General features: G+C 35.2%; 1 protein-coding gene across 3 annotated transcripts in view; it reads right to left on the bottom strand.

Moving 5' to 3' along the window:
* Nucleotides 1-18,009, bottom strand: part of Fbxl4 (F-box and leucine rich repeat protein 4) — a 70,737-nt gene that overhangs the window by 29,136 nt on the left and 23,592 nt on the right. For 2 of the 3 annotated variants that reach the window (XM_070011071.1, XM_070011069.1), the window contains exons 4-6: nucleotides 17,232-17,577; nucleotides 13,769-14,013; nucleotides 5,884-6,097 (exon numbers count right to left, since the gene is read on the bottom strand). In XM_070011071.1, coding sequence (XP_069867172.1) covers nucleotides 5,884-6,097; nucleotides 13,769-14,013; nucleotides 17,232-17,577 — 805 coding nt within the window. The remainder of the gene's footprint in view (nucleotides 1-5,883; nucleotides 6,098-13,768; nucleotides 14,014-17,231; nucleotides 17,578-18,009) is intronic. The other variant, XM_070011070.1, reaches the window with a different exon arrangement.

Raw genomic sequence — 18,009 nt, 5'->3', positions numbered from 1 at the left:
AGCTTGCTTTGACATGACATTTTGTAATTCTCCTTGTTGCAACAGGTCCACCTGAATCCTTGAACGACTTGTTTGTCCCCATCTCCTCCACATGTTATACTGACATCAAATAAAGTGAAAGCGGGGGGGGGGGGGGGGTTACACTGTGGGGGAGGGACATACAAAGCAACAAAGAAATAATCTTATAAATGCTTTAGAAACAAATGCATGAAAGAAACGAAAACATTAAAATACATATTTAAGGGTTCGTTTTCCTAACATCACATTATCTGACCTTTTCCGCTTGACTCATACCTATACTAGATATTGCAAATAAGGGAAACCATGGGACCTATGTTTCTTTGGGCCTGGCTTACTTCACTTAATATAATTTTTTCCAAGCCTTTCCATTTCCTAACAAATGGGGAAATGTCATTCTTTCTGATGGAGGCATAGAATTCCATTGTGTATATATACCACATTTTCTTGATCCATTCAAGATGATAATCTTGATTCAGTATTTGAGAACACTTCTTTTATCCTGGGTATCAGATTTGTCACCAACAAGGCTATAACTAATACCATGGTATTCTTCCCATCAAACTAGTTTATCTCTTGAACTCTAGCTAAATGGTACTTAAGTCAATTCTACTACTAAAAAAGGAAAATGCCATGATACTTTTAAAAGGGGATTATATTTAACAATGTATATTTTAATTTATATTATTTCCCATTTATTCAAGTTATTCCAAATCAAATAGTTTCCTAATTCACTTTGTCAATTTGGTATAACATAAAGCTGATAAAATAGAATGAAAACACAGATCAATCTCATTAAGAACAACAAAAGCACACATGTAAAAACCCTTACAAAGTACTTACATGAGTCAAGTACAGTTTTACATACTTTAAATATTATACTTAATGATATTAGTAGTAGGAGCAATTAGAGAAAGAGAAGGAAAGATTTAGGCAATTGGTCTCTCTCTAAACCTCCCAAAGAACTGGCCCCACCTGATTTTAAATGTCTTTGCTTTCTCCAATGAAGTGAAATAAGAAAAACAGAATGTATGAAATTGAACTTTCTGGGAGGTATTGTTTGCTTTTAAATTACTAGGGCCACTTTTATTTTTATTTTTATTGTTGCTAAGTTAAAACAGTGTGTGTGTGTGTGTGTGTGTGTGTGTGTGTGTGTGTGTGTGTGTGTGTGTGTGTGTGTGTGTGTGTGTGTGCGCGCGCGTGCATGCGCGCGCGCATGTGCACATGTATATACACACATTGGTTCAAGGGCTTAAACTCAGGGCCTGGGTGTTATCCCTAAGCTTTTGTGCTCAAGGCTAGCACTCCACCACTTAGACCACAGCTCCATTTCTGGCTTTTTGGTAGTTAATTGGAGATAACAGTCTCACAGGCTGGCTTCAAACCATGATCCTCAGATAAAAGTCTTCTGAATAGCTAAAATTATAGGTGTAAGCCACCAACATGCAGCCAAGGTCTAAAATTTTAACATACATTTTATAAAGTATTCTCTATTAAATAATGATAATAAAGACTACTTATCAGAAAGCAACACCAAATACCATATATAACAAACACAGGGAAAGATCAACATCGTGAAAATGGCAATACTTCCCAAGGCTATCTACAAAATCAATGCGATACCAATCAATATTCCAACCTTATTCTTCAAGGAAATAGAAGAGGCAATACAAAAATTCATATGGAACAATAAAAGACCCCGAATAGCAAAAAACAATCCTTAACAGAAAGAACAATGCTGGAAAAATATCAATACCAAATTTCAAAACAGCTTGGTACTGGCATAAGAACAGACCTCAGGACCAATGGAATAAAATTGAAAACCCAGAAATGAACCTAAAGACCTATAGCCATCTAATCTTCGATAAGGAAGCTAAAAAAATAGAATGGAAGAGAGACAACCTCTTCAGTAAGTGGTGCTGGCAAACTTGGTTAATCACTTGTAGAAAACTAAAGCTAGATCCTTATATATCACTCCAAATGGATCAAAGACCTCAGTCAAAGCAGACACTCTGAAAACATTACAGGATGGAATAGGAGAAACCCAAGTCTCCTTGGCATAAGCCGAAATTTTCTTAATAGAGACCCAGATACACAACAAATCAAAGAAAGGTTGGACAAATGGGACTGCATGAAATTGCAGAGCTTCTGCATGGCAAAGGACATAGCTAGCAAGTCAACAGAAAGCCCACGGATTGGGAGAAGATCTTCACTAGCCATACAACAGACAAGGAACTCAAAAAATTAAATCCCCCAACAACAAATTCTCCAAGAAACAACTGCCCAATAAATAAGTGGGCTAAAGACTTAAAGAGAACCTTCTCTGAAGAGGAAAGAAGGATGGCCAATAGACACATGAAGAAATGCTCAACTTCCCTAGCCATAAAAGAAATGCAAATCAAAACAATATTGAGATACCACCTCACCCCAGTTAGAATGGCTACAATCAAGAATTCTAATAACAACAGATGCTGGAAGGGATGTGGACAGAAGGAAACCTTACTACATTGTTGGTGGGAATGTAAACTTGTTCAACCACTTTGGAAAGCAGTATGGAGGTTCCTCAAAAGACTCCACATAGAGCTCCCCTAGAACCCAGCAATCCCACTTTTGGGCATTTACCCAAATGATCACAAACAAGACCATACTAAACAGCACAACTATGTTTATTGCAGCATTATATACCATAGCTAAGATATGAAAGCAACCCAGATGCCCCTCAGTAGATGAATGGATCAAGAAAAATTGTGGTATATATACACAATGGAATTCTATGCTTCCATCAGAAAGAATGGCATTGCCCCATTTGTTAGGAAATGGAAAGACTTGGAAAAAATTATATTAAGTGAAGTAAGCCAGGCCCCAAGAAACATAGGTCCCATGGTTTCCCTTATTTGCTAGAACTAGTGTAAGGTCCATTCCTGGGCAGCGAACAGACCTCGCCCAGTACCTGCGTTATCTAGGCAACTGGGACACCTGGAAGAGGTCACATCCGCATCAGTTGAGGTCACATCTTAACCTGATGTGGCCACACCTTTCTCCCACCTGATCCCACTTCCCTTTACCTGGACACACCCTTCCCTGCCCCCTACCTTATATAAGGACTAACAACGGGGCCAGAAGGCCTCTTTTGCCAGCCACGTGGAGTGCCAACCTTGGCTGGTCCCAGCAGGTCTACCAAATAAACCTACCCCTTACCTGAATACCATGTGCATGGTGCAGTTCTTACTCGGCTACCTCTTTTTAAAAACCTAACAATTAGTATATGTCTGAGTCAAGCAGAAAAGGTCAGACAAGTTGATGTTAGGGGAATGAACCCCAAGATAAGTATTCAAATGTTTTTTTTTCTTTCATACAATTGTTTCCAACATATTTATAAGATGACTTCTATGTTGCTTTGCATGTCCCTCCCCCACAGTATAACCCTTGCTTTCACTGCATTTGATGTTGGTATAATTTGTGGAGGAGAAGGGCAAAACCAAATCGTTTAACTAGGGATACAGGTGGACCCATTGCAACAATGAGATGTCCAAGACATTATGTCGATAAACGAACTTTACAACTTTGGTGGGGGGCAGGAGGATCGGATGGGGGGAGTAAGTAAAGGGGGAGATGGGAAGGGGAAACAAAGAGGAGGCAACAATGCTTGATAAGAAATGTACTTGTTATCTTGCCCATGTAATTGTAACTCCTCTGTACGGTATTCTCACAAATAAATAAATAAATAGGAAAAAAAAACACAGTAAGCTCCATGAGTTATCTGTTTAGTAAACTACTGAATTTCAAGTATCTAGAACAATGCCTGGCACTTAACAGGTACTCAGATATTTAGTGTATGAATATAAAAAAAAATAAAGAATCCTGCTACATTAGGAGTAACACTGATAAGAAAATCCAAAAGGACATAAATAAAAGAAAAACTATTATAATACTTATAAGCATTTGTTATGGTAAGCAGAAACAGGTGTATTATTTTTAATTAAAATTTTCTTTATCCTAAACTAACCAGTTAAAATAAAATGAAAGGGAAAAACACCTGAAACTGTAACATGCAATAGAAAACTTTAACTAGAAAGTTCTAGGATCTAAGTGAAAATACTGTTTAACATGTTCTTAGATGTAAAATAAAACCTGTATGAGCAGATGAAACACATATTAGAGAGCAAAATGAAATGCAATGAGTGCACTTTTAAGTAAACTCCTTGCTAAAAGACACTTTGAAAGAATGACCACCTTTCACTTCATATAGTAAAACACTCTAGAAAACTGCCCTTGATATCACTACTACCTATTAGTATTTAGTTTATATTGCAGATACTAATTTTACATGTAGTTTTAGTTTTCATAAATGACCCAATGAGATCTGTATCTTTATCACCCTGAATACCTTTAACAAAAAAACATTTAGACAGGCATTGGTCTGCTGTAGTGGGAAACTCATTGGCATATCATTCTGGAAAAGTATTCCTCATTCATTCACTTAATAAATACTCAACAGATAGCCAATCTTCACTAAATTCTACTCCAGATGGAAATGTGGCAATGAAAAAGATAATAAACATTATACATCCTAATATTAGGAGATAGAATACAACCAAAAACTAAAAGTAACTTCATAGCAAGAGGGATGAGAAAAAGGAAATAAACTAGGAGAGAAATCACTTTCTGTGAGTAATCAAGAATCCATTTAAACAATGGAATGAGCTAGAAAAGTAAAATATTTCAATATAAATTATTAAAACTAAGCTGGGAAAACATTCTAGATTAAGCAGAAAAGTGAAAGTCCTGAGCTGGAACCAAGTATGGAATGGAAAAATAGGTCAACATTCTTGGAGTCCAGGGATAAGATATGTGAAAGGAAGTAGGTGCTTACTACAGGTACATATACGAACCCAACAACACTTCTAGGACTTTATTCTACAAAGATAGCCTGCATATTTAAAAATATGTAAATCTGGGCGCCGGTGCCTCATGCCTGTAATCTTACATACTCAGGAGGCTGAGATCTGAGGACTGCAGTTCAAAGCCAGCCTGAAGAGGAAAGTCCGTCCATGAGACTCTTATCTCCAATAAACCACTCAGAAAACTGGAAGTGGCACTGTGGCTCAAGTGGTAAAGTGCTCGCCTTGAGCTGAAGAGCTGAGGGACAGTGCTCAGGCCCAGAGTTCAAGCCCCGCGACAGACAGAAAAAAACAAAAAGCAAAAAAACTGATGTACAGGGCTATATACATATACATGCATACACATAAAATAAGATATATGTAGGGGTGAGATTCCATGGTGTCACTCCTTTGAACAATTAACAGTTTAACAAAACAACAATGGTATTTGTTGTTGTTGGTGGTGGTGGTGGTGGTTGTGGGGCTTGAACTCTGGGCCTGGGTGCTGTTCCTGAGCTCTTCAGCTCAAGGTGAATGCTCTACCACTTGAGCCACAGTGCCACTTCCAGGTATGGGAAATTTTAACCCCAATGTCTGGTCATGGATATATTACACTATCCTCTCATTTCTCTAATTCATTCCCTGCAATCATTTCAGTATATATTACACTATCCTCTCATTTCTCTAATTCATTCCCTGCAATCATTTCAGTTCACCCCAACCTGCTGGCTCAGTTCACCTGTTCACACAGAAACAGCACAGCATCACCAACATTTTGAATGAGGGGAAGAAAACATTTCTTTATACTTTAAAAACATTAATACATTCTAACTAAAAAATGATGGAACTAGCTCTAATATTTTCTTGTAGTTAAATGAACACAACTTTTATTTTAAAAATCAGAAACCACCTTGGAAACAATGAAAGGCAACTTAATATTCAGTTGACTGTTAGACTTGGAAAGCTGCAAATGAGTTATTCTTACCTCTACTTTTGTTCGATAAAGAATGAGTCGTTTCAGGCTGCATAATTTGGCAATGTGGTTGAAAGCTTGAGGTGGCAGTTTATCACATGATGAGAGATTTAAGTCCTGGAGATTTGGACACATCTCAGAAATAACTTCCAAGCAGGTTTCATTAAGGAAGTGGCTGCAAGACAGTTCAAGACGTACTAATTCAGATCCGCAACCCTTCAGAAACCTGTGAAAACAATACTCCATGTGAATTTCATAAAATTCAAACATATTTTTCTAAGAACTCTGAAATTCCATCACCTCTTAGCAAACATGTTTAGAAAAAAATGTATTTCTATTAGAGAAAATATAACTTGTTTCGCTTAAATTTCCATTCACTGCATACTGAAAGATTCATGGTTAGGCTAAAATAAATCAACTTGAGAAGATAAAATGGATTTGCATTATATAAAGTCAGATAATGCTAACTGGAAAGTTCAAAAAGCAAAATACATACTTTTACTTACCTGTAACTTACTCCTGAGTTGGTAAACTGAAAAAATAAAACTGTAAACTCTTCAAGAAAACTACCCCCTAAAATGTCCCTACTCGTTAGTGGGTAATGCATTTTGCATACTGCATACAAAATGACAGCTTTAATTAAATGATCTCAAAACATTCAACTAGCTTTCACTCAATTCAGAAAATTTCTAATTGGTTTAAATGCCGTTACCATTTAGTGACTGACCTGCTTGCTGTTGAAACCATTATGAAACATTCGATTGTAGTTTCTCATAAAATACGTTAAGAATACTCTAAAATGAAGGACACAAAATGCTTGAAACCAGAGTACTTATCATAATTACAATTGGAAGAAAAACAGTTCTGTCCATAAACTATCACCTGAAAACAATCTAAAAGTAAACATGAATCTATGTTTGAATCTATGAACTTTTATTAGCTAACTAAGCAAGTCAAATTGCAAACAATGCACCAATTATTCCAGCCTGGGTCTCTTGACATAACCTTGATGTTGGTGCCATGTCAGCAATATTAGCACTATTAATTTATGACGTAGCATTTTTCTCACATAATTTGAAGAGCTGACAACAATATACAAAATACAGTTTAAATAAATCATATCACTTGTGTAAATAGAGGAACACTACACTAGAAATCAAAAGATGGATCCCACCCCCTTACCTCTGCCTAGCAATGATGTGGGAACAAACATTCACCCTTGTCTCAGCATTTCCCCTGCTGTAAAAGTCAGACTTGAACAGCACTGAACAGCACCAGCCTTGTGGTTTTTCACTATCAAACAGTATGTGGAAGCAGTTTGCAAAGGTCAAAGTGCCCAAACATATTCAAATATAGGTTAAATATTAACTAGCATAAATATAAACAATAACAAAATTAGTTGTTATAGGTTCAATTACTGCAAATAACCCAGTAGATTATACATATTATTTACAGCTGAACTTTTTTTTTGGGGGGGGGGGTGTGGTCCTGGGTCTTAAACTGGTCCTGGGCCTGGGTGCTGTTTCCTAGCTCTTTTTGCTCTAGGCTACCACTCTACTACTCAAGCCACCGTACCACTTTTGGCTTTTTCTGCGATTAATTGGAGATATGACTCTCGTGAACTTTCCTGCCCTGGATGGCTTTGAACCACGATCCTCAGATCTCAGCTTCCTGAGTAGCTAGTGCTACCAGAACCCGCCCGGATGAACACTTACTTTTAATTAATTGCAGCCTGTGTTCTGTTTTCTCTGAATTCACTTTTAACTACTAAATTCAATGGACTCTCTTCATCAGTATTTATATTATGTGGTTTATTTGTGATATTTCACATGACTGCCCATGCCTTCCTTAGAAAGATGATTGATGGCTCTCACTCCTTGATCTTCTCAATGAGTTCTCACCACTATTTCCTGTGCCTGCTGAATGAGCTAAACGGCACTATGCATGGAGTACATTCATTCATTTAGGCATGCCACTCATTTATTGAGTTCCACTCTTATGCAAGCAGTGATACAAGTACTGGGAATATAGCAGTAGACAAAAAGTAGTCCCAACTTTCATGAAGCTTACATTCTGGTGAAAGAGGGAGACTAGAAACAAATGAGTAAAATAAATAGTGACAGAGAGAGTGAAAAGAACCTGAAGTGAAAGGATGAGTAAAGCAGATGTTGGGAGGAAGAATATTTCAAGCAAAGGGAAGGGTGAGTACCCTCCTGGACAGGATGACAAATAGAGCAAGGAAGAGTAAGGAAGCTGTTTCAGAAGGGACAATGTGAGGGGGAATGAACAGATCAGAGGCTGGTTGGAAGTTCAATACCACTAAGAAGACTTGGATTTTTATTTTGGATAGGATTCTGAATCACAAAAGGTTTTGAGTAGAGCAAGGACACCACTTCCTTGTGTTTGTTAGAATCACCCTGGGTTTTTGTGTAAACTAATTTAAAGCAATAAGAATGAAATTAGGGGAATCATTTCAACGTTCAGGGTAGAAGATAGGACCCTGGACCAACTGATAGCACCAAATGTGGTAGCAAACTGTCTGGATCTGGACCTTTTTCAAAGGGAGGAATATATGCCAAAATATGACATATCTCTCACATAATGAATGGAACTCTAGCACTATCCCATTATAATTTTCCTTTAGCCTGAATTTCTTTATTTACCATTATTTTATATTTGGTTTATAAGCTGCTTCAACACCTTTGGCAATTGAAAGAGATCCTCACTGCACACAGAACTTGCTATGATATCAGATAATCCATTTGAGGATAGTCAGTTGAGTGAATGAGCTTTTCCAGGTTCAAAATTCATTCATAAATTATTTTTCCTCTGTTTTTGAACAAAGTTCTAGTGATGAAAACTATTTTTTCCTTAATAGGGTCAATCTATTCTCAAGAAATATGATGAAAATAACATTTTTATTTTACTTTTAATCTGTAAGTAATTGTGGTTATTTATAAGCTAGAAATATGAAAATGGATACAGTTATAAGAGTTAACAAATGCCCTATTTTTATTTGATAATTCAAACTTATTTATATATTACAAAAGTTAAATGAGCATATTAACACTCTTAGAATTGAAAGCTTTAGGCATCTTATCTCTTTATGGCCTTTATTATTTGGCAAAGCACTTTGATCTACATTTCTTTTTCATATCTGACTTAGAATGACTTGAAATTCCCTTTTCCTTTTTGCTTTCATTATTGAACTTTTCTCCTGCAAAGAATTTATAGAGTACAGTCAAGCTAGTCACCAGGAAGCCAACTGTTAAGAGACAGAAGAAAACTTCCAAGTTGATTTAATGAATGATAGAATTTCAAAGTACAATAAAGACAATGACCGTAACCATACTGCCTTCTCATTTTTTCTTCTTTACTCTCAGGAAAGAAGAATAGTGTGCATTTCACTCTGAGAAGATTATTTGGTCAATATATTTCCATGATCTCTTCCTAACTTCCCAGTTCTGTACTACTTCCCTTTTCATAATATCTCTATCCCAAGAAGGTAGAAATAGCAGTTGACTGTGTAGTCAAACAGAAACCATTTCTTTCCTTATTGGACCACAGTTACATACATAGTTGTATTGTTATTCAACTAGTAATTCATCTTAACCATGGTGTCTCTCAAAAGAAAACTACAGCTTCTATATTTTCTGAAGCCTAGTCATTCTACACTATAAATTCTCATGAAGTATTTCCTGATATTGAAGTTTTTATGAGTCCTAAGTTCAGATAAACAATCCTGAACTACATCTTCTACTATGAGGAAAAGGAGTCTCTGAAGAGAGAAATAAAATTATCCTCATGAGGTAAATTAATTTGTCCAAAGGAATACAAGTACATAAGAAGTAATTTACTAAATAGTAATTTGCACCCTAAAATAATTAACATCACACGAATGAGTGATTTGATCTGAGTTTACTCATCACAAATAGTAATCCTTATCAACCTGCCTCAAGCATAAAGGTAAGGGGAGAATTAGATGTAAATATCCATGGCTTCTGATTCCTAATCTTGTACTTTGTGACCTGATCCCACTGAGCTTTACAAAACAGTGTATTTAAGTAATTTTAATTCAAAATAACTTGGAACATTATTTAATATGTGGTCCATAACAGAGCCATTAAAAAATTCCTTGCTTTTCTATGGCACTATCTAGCAATGCTAGAAAGAGGGGAAAAGAAAGTTTTACAGTTGTTTCTATTTTCTTTGAGTTGACGATCTGATATACAAAATATAAAAGATAGGCAGGCAACTAAATAAATATATGGATGGGCAATAAACTCCTTACACTACAAAACTGACAAAAATATCTAATAATGTTCTTGAGTCTAGAAACAATCCAGGAATATTTCCTGAAAAAAATGAATCAAAACTACTTAAGTAGAAGGGTCAAAGGTAAAAACCCACATATAACTGAGGTAGAACTCAGAGTGATTCAACACTGTGAAGAAAAATGGCACTGTTAAAGTGGACTTAAGACTTTTTGAACAGAATTATGTGACTTAGCACAAGCAGGGAATGAGGCAAAGACATATCCAAGAGAAATGTATTACGAAAAAGGAATTATAATTGATGTGATTTTAATGAGTAATGAAATATATGAGCAGTGAATAGTCAAGTCACAAATCTGTGGCTGCTTTAGGATTTTAATAACTGATTAAAAGTTTTAAGTTCTCTTTATTCCAATTGAATCTACTCCTTGGCTATTCCAAAAATACAAATGTCTAAGAAGTTCTTTAAAATCCAGTCAAACAGTTCTAACTTATAAGGATAAAACTTTTTTGGCAGTGAAAGTAAACTATATAAAACTTTCCCAAAGACCTGCTCAAAAACAAGCAGCTTATCATCATTGGTCTCTAGTTTTAAAATACCTTTTCTTTTAAGTATTATAAATAAGTCTTCTTCACAGTAATGAGCATAAATAGACCATACTTATTCATAGATTATTCATTAATAATCAAGCCATGAATATTTATTGTTTATTCTGGGACTGCTGCCTACAAGCCATAATGACTGTCAATTCAGAGTCAAGTCAAGGGGCCCACAGCAATCAGCAGGCAAAATTCCAATATGCCCCCACCCACTAAATTTTTTCTCTCTCTCTAAACTTTCTCTTCTTAATAAAAACAGTGACTATGCTTAAATGAATGCTAGCAAAATTTATGGTCTTACTGGCTGATATATTACAGCAAAATATGGAAAAGTTAAATTTATGTATGTGCTTTTGTGATTATTCAAACAGCCCCACAGCGACTAACCTGGGTGAATTGAAAAGTGGAAGAGGAATTGCTAGTGAAAAAGTGGATTGGAGCGCTAACTTTGCAAAAGAAGATCTTTATCCATTACCATTCTAAATTTTAAAAGACAGTACTATTGGTATCTTCCCACACTGTTTCTTCACATGCATCTGAGTAAGCCACATACAAGTGTTTTTTTTTTTTAATTGGATGAATCTTTGACATTTTCCTCATTGCTGTCATGATTTTACGTGGCACTTTGCCCAAGAAGCTGAACTTCAGCCATTCACTACAAATGATTTTTTCTTTTAATCTTATAACAGTTTTAAAATTTAATTTTATTGTCATGGTGATGTACAAGGTGATGTACATAAGGTAGTGAGTACATTTCTTGTCAAACATGTTACCCCCCATTTTTCTCCCACTTTCCAATGCTTTAACTGTTAGTTGCTACCTTGTTATTTTACTTATAAAAATATGTAAAGGAAATGTTTACATGTTTATCTTTGTATCTTTATCTTCTCTGTAGAAGCAAGGAACTGCATAATATAACTCAAATATATGCTACATGGTCCAAGGAATATGTAAAAGCATAAAAACAAATAATAAATTAACAAACAAAAGACAAGTAAATTCTTCAACAGTGGAAAACACTGGGGAAAGAGCTCTATGTGTAGTTAAATGTCTGGAAGTGATAATATAAAATGAAAAATAATTTTCACTGATATCACTTGTTTTGTCTCATATTCATTTTGCTGTGGTTTATGAATCAATAGACATCCTCTCAATATTCAGCTATAATCAAATTCAGTTCTCCTTGGTTTTATTAGAATAAAAATTGTAGTTAAAGTGTTTGTTCTGGTGTGGAAAGAAGTAGAAAGGACTAATTGGTGGGATTCAGATGATAACAAAGTACGGAATGTATTTTGACCTGAAGTATTTTGACCTGAAGGACACTAAATGGTCTCGAAGCAGCTTCAGAACCAAGGTTTCCTTGACTTATCTGCTCTCAAATCCCTTTGATATTTAAGAATTCTTCTTCCTCAAAGACAGGTCATAAAAACTAGATCTTTGTTTCCAACACTTGCTTTTGTGCTTTAGAGCTGGCAATAAAGAAATTCTGACTGATCGCTGACAATAGGTCATAAGGCCCTTATCCAGAGGAATCCTGCCCCATATTCAGAAGGAAGACATGGTGCTACAGAGTGGCCAAGATGAATCTGAAGAGGAAAATCTTGCTAGGCTTCCCCACTCAGTCTATACTATTAGATCACACATTTTTGGTCCAATCATATCTCTATTTGCCTGTCCTTGCTTCACCAAACCTAAGTGTAGCATCAGGTAACTTCTCTTTCATCCTTGAGTCTTCATTCTGAAGGCTCTTGTACCATGTAAAACTGTGATTAAGTAAACTTGTTAACCTTTTTTCTTGTTAACCTGTCTTTTGATATAGGGGTTTCAGCCATGACCTTTATGATAGACAGGAAAGGGGTCACTATGTCTCTGAACCTACAAAAGTGTTCCATTGGGCAAATGTCACTTTTCTAGCAATATATCCTGTCCCATGGATCTATTTCTGGCAGAAAAGAAACCAAGCACACCCAAGATATGCTGTGGGCCATTCCTGCTTGTGTTTGTTTTAATTTGATGCATGTTAATATCTTGTCTTGAATGTCAGTGTTGATGCATTGAACACACTGTTACCAATGCACATATTATGAGTTCATTCAAGTTATTTCTTTCTAGAACATTATCTTTGTTTCATTATATGAGCCACAAGGAAATAAAGATCCATATACAAATTTCTAATTTATAGATAAATATATAAAAATGAGTTAATCAGAAATATGTGTTGTTCACTTTCAGTTTGTAAAAACAGTATAAAATAGTAATTTAGTAGCAAGTAATTTCCCCAAAGTTTCTAGTTCATTATCTAACTTCATGAAAATTATGGGATTGTAAAAATGTACAATGAGAATCACTACCATCAAGGTTAAGAGAAAAACACCTGTTTGTATCATAAGAAAAACTATTGTGGCATTACTAAATGAATATGCACTTATGCAAGCTTTCAAATGTTTAACAGGTGACATTTAATAGTAAGGAAACTAAATGCTTAAATAGAAAGGAACAGAAAACACCTGGGCAGGTCTGCAAGTGTGGTCGTCTAGTTAGCATGCAATTGCATTTTCAACATAATTAGTTTAAATGAGCTTCTAAATTTGGGTGATGTATTGCACATGTAATTAAGATTTAATTAAAAATGTTCTGTAATAAATTGTTTTCCATTTCTGACAAATCACATTAGAGAGGTAGATTTTGATTTGGAAATAGTTTTTCGTTTAATGTGTTAATCATCTGTGCTGGAAAGATGAGAAAGGAAAATAGGAGTTCTGTTGAAAGTCACTTGAGATGTAAAAAATAAGAGGTGAATGTATAGTTTCACTTCTTGTAATTATGAAATTCAACTGGAGAAGATGGAAAAACTCATTGGATTTTATCAGCAGTACCATTTTAAATAGTAGCTGTATTTATTACTTATTTCTATAAAATATATAGTACACAATTAAAATTTTTTTATTATGAAAACTCTCATATAACAAGTATGGTCTGCTTATGAAAGCACTGTCTACAAAATGTAGACATTTAGTACTAACCTGCTAAATCCTGCAACAGAGATGAAGCCCCTATTGCCAGTCCAGGATAAATTGAGCCACTGGACAAGAGTGCATCGAGTCTGCAGAAATTCTAAAGAAGTGTCATTTACTTTTGCCCAGTAAGGTTGCAAATTGAGGTGGATGTATTGTAGAGGATCACAGCAATGCTGGTTCAGCAGTTTGCAAGTCTGTGCTAATCTACACAGGTCAGGTAATGTAAGATGTTTCAGAATCAGTTGAATAAGCTACACAAAAGAAAGAAAGAAAATTAATCATGAGTGAAACAGTATCATTTCATTAAGCGCATAGTATGGTCTAATAAAAAACAATGCCACTTCTAATAATATTTTCATATACTAAACTAACATTCACCAAAATTATCCAAATGGAAAGAAACCATAAATACATGACTATGCTGCATTTCAAGATGGTTGAAATATTCAACTCATGTTGACAACTCATTTTCTTAGGATACAAAGATATTTTTATAATCTGTTAAATAATAATTTATTTTCAGACTCAACATTTACTATATGGCAAACTTTGGTAACATAGAAGAAAACTTTCCACTCTCAATATTCTTAGAATTCAAGAGAAATAAAGTATATTTGTTAAGTGAGAGAAATCAAGTATATTTGTATCAAGTATATTTAGGTTAAGAGAGGTTAAAATTTTAATGTAGGCATTTAGCTTTTATTCTACAATTATGCTCATTAATATCAATGATCTTCAGTTTGCTTTCTCAGCTCAGCTTAGTCCAAATCCTCTTACAAATTTTCTTTGTAGTAACTTTCCATCTACTGACCCCTAACCTGTTCACTGACTTGTTCCCACTTGGCACAAACAAAAAGAAGACCAAACACTGAAGAAAGGTAAAAAACAAGTTTTTTATTCTCTTCCCTCAATTCTAATACTTCCTTCTCCCCACAGATAAGTTCCATTAACAGTTTTTGTAATATTGTCTTGATAAATGTTTGTGAATTTCTTCAACACGTATCTATTCTTAGATATGCACTAAAAGAAAATGTACCTGGTTCCACATCCTTCTTTTCTCATTTAATGATACATGTTGTAGATCTCCATCTACACAAACAGACCCACCTCATTCCATTTTGCTAATGTGACATAACTTATTGATGTATTTTCTTTTTTCCTATTGCAAATAATATTGCACTATCATTCTGTGTATGTATTAGTTATATATGTTCATCTTAGAAAACTGAAAATATATCTTTAGAATAGATTATATGCATTTAAACGTTTTGACATAAGCACAAAATTGCTCTTCTAAATATTCCATCAATTTATCTTTCAGCAATCAGTATATAAAATTGCCATTCACCTACATACTAGACAATAATGACATCAAAACGTTATCATTTGGTGGCAAAGCAAAAAAAAAAAGTGGGAAATGTATAAAACCATTCTTCCCCTTCTGCTCCTTATTTTTTTTTTAATATTTTTACTTTTTCTAGATTACAGAAATTTAGCCTTTGCCAAAATTTCCCTATTAGTCTCTATTACACAATTCTATTGTTTTATTTATGAATTCTACCATTTCTTTCTGCCTGCCTGCCTTCCTTCCTTCCTTTTTGTTGGTCGTGGGGCTTGAACTTGAACTCTGGGCTTGGGCACTATCCCTCAGCTCTTCAGCTCAAGACGAGCACTCTATTGCTTGAGCCACAGCGCCACTTGTGGTTTTCCAATGGTTTATTGGAGATAAGAGTCTACGGACTTACCTGCCCAGGCTGACTTTGAACTGTGATCCTCAGATCTCAGCCTCCTGAGTAGCTAGGATTACAGGCATGAGCCACCAGCGCCTGAATTAATTCTACCATTTCAAAATCTAGGTAAAATAAATTTCTAAATTTTTAACATTGTATTTATTGGAATATGCTGATTGACTACAAATGAGAATCATGACTAATACCACCACCACGTTATCATTCTTTTCCAGAATTTCCTTGATTATTTTAACTTTTTAGGCTAATTTTTCAATAAAAATTCTGCTAGCGTTTAAATCTGGAGCTTACTGAATATACAGTTACTTTAAGGAAAACGAATACTTTTGTTTTACTGTGTCTTGCTACTGAAGGGCATATAGTACCAATTACTGCTTAACAAATTTTTAAGCTTCCAAAGAAGTGATCCATTCTCCAGGTGATCTGTTTCTACTACTTCTAAGCTAGATCCTAGACCCCAAGAAACTACACTATCAGTGTCCCATGATCCTCTCTCCCAATTCTCCTTCTTTCCTCCTCCTCATTAACTGTTATCATTTCATGCAACTTAAGGTACTGTTACTGTAGTAAAATGTGAAGGGGATTTCTAGGTTGGTTAAAATTTGGGTAAATTTCTCATTAAAAATGAGATTATACCATCTATAGCAACACGGTAGTTTTCAGTGGGAGACATAAATGCTTGGTTCTTTTTCCCCATACCCCTTCCTGGATATTTGGAAAGGGTAAGAGGAGGTTTTGGAGACACATAACTAAGGAATACTACTGACATTTGATGTCCTGGGTAAATATACTACTGAAGCACTTCCATAGAGACACACTGAAAACAAGACATCAGACTAGGCACTCAGTACTGGCCTAGTCCAAAAATTAAAGTTAAGCAAATATAGACTAGCACTGGTTCTAAGAGAATTCAATGTATATCCTACAAAATTAAGAAGAGTAAGGGAGGAGGTGGGTAGGAAAATGATGGGTGAGAATGTTGAATGAGGTAACATTAAGATGCATTGTAGCAGGGCGCCGGTGACTCATGCCTGTAATCCTAGCTACTCAGGAGGCAAAGATTGTGGTTCAAAGCCAGCCAGGGCAGGAAAGTCCGTGAAACTCTTATCTCCAATAAACCACGAAAAAAACGGAAGTGGCACTGTAGCTCAAGTGGTAGAGCGCTAGCCTTGAGCTGAAGAGCTGAGGGACAGCGCTCACGCCCAGAGTTCAAGCCCCATGATCGACAAAAAAAAAAAAAAAAAAGATGCATTGTATTCATATATTGTTTTGTTAAATAGCAATCCTTTTGTACAAATACTTTAAAAAGTTAGTTAAAAGAACAAATGACAAAACTACAGACTATTAAGTAATATGAGCACTCATCTTATAATATTTCTCTATTTTTAGCAGCACATACTCTTTAACATAAAGAATATAAATACTGCCTATACTTACATTGTATAATTATGAATTCAACTGAAGTAGGTTTTGTTATCTATTTGCATATTTGGTTATTATTAATAAAATAGTGTATACTTCATAGTTTACCCCAAATAATTAACATCAGTGGAATACAAAGTGGTGAACTTAATTAACGTAATTTTGTCTATTTTTTCTGAGCACTAAAATATGCAAGACATCAGATTGCACACACCTTACCAATACTGCTATTCCTGATATCAAACAAAAATAAAATAACTAAAATTTAAAAATCTGTTGCATTAATCTGTTTGGCTTACCTCATATGGTAGTTTATCAAAATATCCGTTATTCGGCCCTTCCCTTAGGGCAGCACTGTTAAACTTTTTGTTTAGACTGTCCATTCCACAACCATCCTTGTCTTCATAGTCATCATCATCTAGATCATTCATGTCAACAAGTGAAGTCTTGAGAGAAAGCAGTGGCTTGTCCTTCATACCATGTAGCACAACTGCATCTAATTCAGTGTAATAATCCAGAAGAGAGCTATTTATTTCCAGCCGTATAAGATTTGTGGGAAAATTTATCTGCTTAATACAAGGTTTAAACTGGCGAGCCTGGGAAGCATTCACCTTCGTAGGTCTCTCTGACCAAAGGGTCTCCCATCTGCCAAAAAGAGAAACTACCCTATAATATAGTTTAAAATGAGATCTACTTGTACCTTAGAGTGATGGCCTATGACTAATACATTACACTATAAAACAAAGGCACCAATAAGGTGAACAGATTAAGCACAAGAATTGTTTCTAAGATATGAAAATATTTAAAAAGCAAAGTATCACAGACACTATTATTTAAATTACTTTACAATTTCCCCCCAAAATACAATCTCATTTTTTGTACATTTTACATTCATCAATTTCAAGACTAGAGGCAGAGGTACCTGAAGAATAGCATTCAGTTTGACAGAATAAGTAAACCCTAAGTGAGAAAGCCAAAGTAAATCCCAAGTGCACAGGATAAAGCTCTCTTATGTGCAGCATATCCTTAACCAACTTTAGAAACAAAACTGATCATGTATGCCTCACAAAGATCTCC

The sequence above is a fragment of the Dipodomys merriami genome, unplaced genomic scaffold (genome assembly GCF_024711535.1).
Source record: "Dipodomys merriami isolate MVZ:Mamm:240054 unplaced genomic scaffold, mDipMer1.0.p SCAF_8, whole genome shotgun sequence".
Classification (NCBI taxonomy): domain Eukaryota; kingdom Metazoa; phylum Chordata; class Mammalia; order Rodentia; family Heteromyidae; genus Dipodomys; species Dipodomys merriami.
Note: the sequence above shows the minus strand (reverse complement) of the source record. Positions and strands in the feature narration are given on the sequence as shown.